The sequence below is a fragment of the Euphorbia lathyris genome, chromosome 4 (assembly GCF_963576675.1).
Source record: "Euphorbia lathyris chromosome 4, ddEupLath1.1, whole genome shotgun sequence".
NCBI lineage: Eukaryota > Viridiplantae > Streptophyta > Magnoliopsida > Malpighiales > Euphorbiaceae > Euphorbia > Euphorbia lathyris.
The window spans coordinates 19,822,006-19,827,598 of NC_088913.1; the positions used below are offsets into that span (position 1 = coordinate 19,822,006).

General features: G+C 29.5%; 1 protein-coding gene across 2 annotated transcripts; it reads right to left on the minus strand.

The window, feature by feature from the left end:
* Positions 1-453: 453 nt before the first annotated feature.
* On the minus strand, positions 454-5,137 carry LOC136227435 (WAT1-related protein At5g07050-like). 2 transcript variants are annotated; one of them, XM_066016099.1, is made up of 7 exons: positions 4,935-5,137; positions 4,780-4,845; positions 3,619-3,732; positions 3,295-3,541; positions 2,123-2,284; positions 1,883-2,034; positions 454-711 (listed from the first exon to the last, which is right to left on the minus strand). In XM_066016099.1, the coding sequence occupies exons 1-7, from the start codon at positions 5,120-5,122 to the stop codon at positions 588-590; spliced, it is 1,053 nt and encodes a 350-aa protein (XP_065872171.1). In that variant the 5' UTR covers positions 5,123-5,137; the 3' UTR covers positions 454-587. The 2 variants fall into 2 exon arrangements, with proteins under 2 accessions (XP_065872171.1, XP_065872172.1); XM_066016100.1 differs by lacking the exon at positions 3,619-3,732.
* Positions 5,138-5,593: the final 456 nt, after the last annotated feature.

A 5,593-nucleotide genomic window follows, 5' to 3' on the forward strand; every position in this document is an offset into this window, starting at 1 on the left:
CCATCCGGTACTTCGAACCACATTGGGCCGACTAATTCGGATTCGGGGCAGGTCCAAGGATTACGGTATTTAAATACCTTCCAATCGCCGTTGTAGGGGATCGATCCTGAGACCTCCCTACCAAGCGCAGCCCCATGCTACCACTGCGCCAACCAACGATTGGTATTTATTAATGAGTTATTGACAAATAATAACATAAATTGAACTTGATTTTAGAAGCTGGAATTTTTGAAGAAAAATTAGAAGCTGGAATTTTTTCTTTTTTTAAAGATGGAATGAGGTTGGGAAAAGGATATAAAGGAATTTATATTTTGGCTGTGGAAAATATTTAAAATTGGAATAAATTTAATTATATGTGTTTATTAATTTCATACATGAAATATATGGGGGGATTTTGTTACAACTACAATTAACTAGAGCCCAAATAGCAATTCATATTATTTTCAGGCCCAATTAGTCAAATAACTAAATTAATTAATTTGATTGATTTTCATCAATGATAAGATAACACCATAAAATACTAATTAACATTTTAATGAACAATTAACATAATTAATACTAATTAATTCTATATGTAGCCATAAGTACTATTTCTCCAGTTTGATCTGATGAATGGAATTATCCAATATTGTTGCATCCTTCTCATTCTCATGTTCCTTTCCCCACAAAATGGCATAAAGCCCAACAATTATCAACATTGCTCCAACCACACTGAAAATTATATCATCAACAACACAAAATCAAATCAATCTTTAGTTTAAATAAAAAAAAAAAGCAATTGGGCCCAATAAAACTATAAATTTGATTAACGCTACTCTATTAACCGAGCTTTATATTTAAATATGATTTTTCTTATAATCAGGATCAAAAACTCAATATGTCAAATTGGAGATAAAAAAAAATTTAGAGAAATTTGATATGATTTTAATTAGAGCAATTAGGTATTTTTATTTTGTGCTGATTGGATGGCAAACTAAGTAGGGAGTTTGAGTTTAGATCTTCACGAGTGTGATGCGCCTCCTTCGAGCCATCTCCAACCCATTACGCTATCTCTATCTTCATTTTCTATTTTCTATACATCAAATCCTATTTTTTCTCCAATCCACTCCACCATGTATTACATCAAAAATAATATTCTTTTACTTTATTCCATTCTACCTAACATTTTTATTAATATTTTATTATTTTTTACATATATTATTATTATTATAATTATCATTATCAATAATCTATTATAAAAATTAATTCAAGCAATTTTACACCTAACGTTGATGATTTAGGTCAATTTGAGAAATAATTTAATCCCAAATTGTCAACGTTAGAGATAAAATTGCTCTTGGCTACAAACTTTAGGGGTAAAATTGCACAATTTTAGATGTTAGGGATAAAATTGCTCCTTATCCAAAACGTTAAGAGTATTTTTACACCTTAACCTTATAATTTTTAATAACATTTCACTAAAAAATCTTTAAAAATAAACCTAAATTAACATATTAAGGAAACAAAATACTAATTTTCATCAAAACATAAAATTATAGATTTTTTTAAAAAAAATTAATAAAATAATTGTTCCACCCATTTGGTGGAACAGCCAACTTCAATAAAAAAAATGGTTGAAGTCGCCTCATTGGCGTGGAGATTTGGCAGTGGTTGGAGTGCCAACCATCGCCAATTAAGCAATTCCAACTCTCATTTGGTGAGGGTTGGAGTTGCCCTCAGACATTCAGGACATTATTATCATTATTATTATTATTATAGTTCTGAGCTTACCAGAATGACCCGTTTTTAAGGGTCGGTCTGTTTTTGGTGTTTTCTGAAGGTTAGTCCATCTATCGTGACAAAAAAAAAAGTATTTTTATTTTGATAAATTGAAAAAATTTACCTTCCAAGGTGCAAGGGTTCTCCTAGAATAAGAAGGCCCATGATAGCCACCATAATTGTTGCTAAAGGGCTAAAAGCAGTCACAAAAACTGGACCTTTTTCTCTTATTGCTAGCATCTGTATATAAACAACAATTCCAAAAATCACAATACCCTGCATGCAATTTATTACACCAATTAATTATTTGAGTATATATGTATATATAATTGGAATTTGAATTTTGAATTTGTGAAGAACTTACACTAAAAAGAGGAGCAAGAAGAGTAATATTCCAGTACAATCTCCACACTGAAGCTTTATTGTGCTCCAGAATAAGTGTTGCAATAGTTGAAATTACTGTGCCCACTAGGCTACTCAGTGATGTAAGAACTATTGGTGCTGGATATTGCTCTATTGTTTTTGCCTACATCAAATTTTCACTTGAGATTATCATGGGAAAAAAGTTCTATAATGATCCTCAATTATTCGGGTAGTGACACGTCATTACAATTCTACTAACTTATATTCCTTGAATGGTTCAGGATCAGTTGATCACGGACCACAATAGAATATGATTCTAAAAGGGTTAGCTATAAAAGAAATGTATAAGTAAGAAAGGGTCAATGAATAAGTATATTTAAGATTTAATATGTTTGAATGAGGAGTAAATTATGCCAATTGTATCTAAACTTTACTCTAATTCACATTTTGTCCCTAAAAATATACCTGAAGTAACGATGACCGGATAATTTAGTATATTTTACCGGTCAATGCGAGTTTGACGAGTAAATTACACTAATGGTACTTCAACTTTATCTTAATTCATACTTTGATACCTAGATTTCATTTTGTCCAAAAAATACACCTCAATTAAAGATGACTCAATATTTTAGTACATTTAACCGATCAGTGATCGGTCAATGTGGGTTTAACCATTTTAAATTAAAAATAGAAACCGACCATTTTATATATATATATATATATATATATATATATATATATATATATAACAGTATTGTAATTTTAAATTGTGTATAGTGAGTCCTTCTAGTTCAAAATGGTCAAACTCACGTTATCCAGTCACTAACCAATCAAATTAACTAAAATTTTCAGTCACCTTTACTTGAATTATGTTTTTAGGATAAAATAAAATTCAGATACCAAAGTGTGAATTATGGTAAGTTCATGTACCATTGATGTAATTAACTCATGAAACTCGCTTTGATCGGTCAATAACCGGTGAAATATACTAAGTTGTCCGATCATCATTACTTAGGTATATTTTTTGGACAAAATGTAATTTAGATACCAAAGTGGTAACTAGGATAAGTTCAGATACTATTATGTAATTTACCCTTTGAAAGAGTTTCATTTTCCCTGTAATTCCACGTGGCAAAACAACGAAAGATTCAGATAAATTATAAAGAGAAATACCTGTAAGATATAAAATGCAGCTGAGGAAAGGCAATGAATGAGCAACATTAATGAGCCCATAATCCATCCTTGATCAAGAGAAAATACTTTGGATTTAGAGTAATGAGCTTGATTAGTGTTTTGATTATGCCAAGAAAGCAAAGTAATTCCTTTATATAAAGTCATAATTGTTGCTCCACCAAATGAAACTAATGTTCCTGCAATTTTTGCTTGGCTGCTATGCTTTTTTATCACTAATTTCTCCATCCTGAACTCAAAATAATCACTAATTAATGAATTAATTAATGTTTGTAGTTAGAATATAATAATATGTAAATATATTACCTGCAAAAAATAGCGAGAAGAAAGGTAATAGAAGGTGTCAAATTAGTCATGGCAGCAGCAAATGTTGATGAAGTGCATTCTATTCCCCCATAGAAAAGTGTCCTTAACAATGCTCTACACCACCAAAAAGGAAATTACAAAAATATACTCTTTATATCTTCAAATTTCTTTTACGTCCTTTCCTTTGAAACCCTCTTATTCGTGTGTTAAAAGACTCGTTAATTTGATTCAAAAGTTTAAACTGATAAATAAAATTCCAACTTAAAATTTATTTCACTTTCTATTGAAATTTTATCAATAAATGGGATTTTTTTACATTTGAATTATAAATCTCTTATCTATGAGATCTTAATTATTTGATAGTTAGTTATTAGATTATGGATAAATAGTCTAAACTTTGCTTCTAGAACTGATTTGACCCACAATAAATTTTATATAAGAATCATTTAGCTTTTGTACTTTTTTTTTTATCAAATTAATTAATTTAAAATAACATGTACCAATAGCGGTTGTTTAACACATGCCATTTTGCTAATGTGAAAAAATATATATTTAAGTGCCTTTTAGACGATCAGTTATGTATGTAATTCAAATTTCATTTAGTGCAAACGGAAACTGTCAGCATGTCATTGTTTTAACACATTAATTGACTTACCAATTGTCATGCCGGTAACGTTTTTTAACTATTTATACTTTAGAGTAATGGTAATATCCTGACAGTTTTATGCATGTTAAATAAAATTTGAATTTATTCATATATTTGGCATTGTTTAATAGGGATTTAATATGTTAAAAAATAATTGATGAGAAATTTATATCCATTTAAAAAATCAAGACTTAAACGTGTTAAAGTTTAACGTACCAATAAAAATAAATTGATAAATTGATCTTTAATATTTACTTTGTACATTGAATGGCCAAATTCACCGAACAAAGAGTTAAATTTAGTCTTTCAACTTTGCATGCAGGACTTTAGATATTAATTTAAATCTGATTTGGATTTAAAATTGCAGTGTTTAAATCAATTTTTCATCAATTAAGCTTCAAATTACACTAATTTATACACTTTAAGTTTAAGATTGCACTGTTTTCCACGTGAAAATTAAATCTAATAAACATATATCCGATCTCTAACATATAGAAATGGAGAAATTAGCTGACCCTAGAATACCCAAGAAGACAATGTTTCTGGAAACAGGTAAAGTGAGTCTGCATTCCTTTATTGATCTGTCAAAATAAGATTAATTAATTAATGTATACATAATCTCTTAATTAAGCTTAATCATTAATTGATAAAGAGAGAGATTAGAAAAAACCTATCGAAGAAGAGAGCGAGAATAGCAGTAGTGAGAGTGGCAAAAGCATGTCCATAAGCAACAAGAACATAACGACTCATACCTCTATCGAGAGTGAGTTTAGTAATAATAGCGAAACCTGCATAACATAAACTGCTAAATACACACCATATATAAGCTACTTTTGAACTCTCTATTTCCATTGTCATACACCCAAAGCTTCATGCCCATATTTCCCTCATTTTATAAGCCTATTAAGATAAGATTTAATAGACCTGCCGTATTGGACAACATTTTCTCCTATACTTAAAGGTTCCAATTTAAAAGCCATATATTAATTAAAAATAAGCATAAGATAAAGTAAGTGTTTAAGAGAGAAATTTTAGTATACTCTTGGACGAGTTTTTACGTACGTCTTTAATGTCATTTGTTTGGTAAAACTTAACTAATTGTTAACTGTTTTGTAAATGACAAATAAAGACATGATAAAGCATTTATTTAGGGTTAAAGTGTAGTAATTAGGGGTAAAAATGTGGGATAATTACTAATCTAACCCAATGAAGAACCCCACTTTACATATCTAACCCACCTTCCTTTCATTTTACCAAATTAGACAAATAAACCCATTTTGGACAAAACTACCCTTATTTAAGTTTGAAGGTTCATCTCCTACCTCCCGC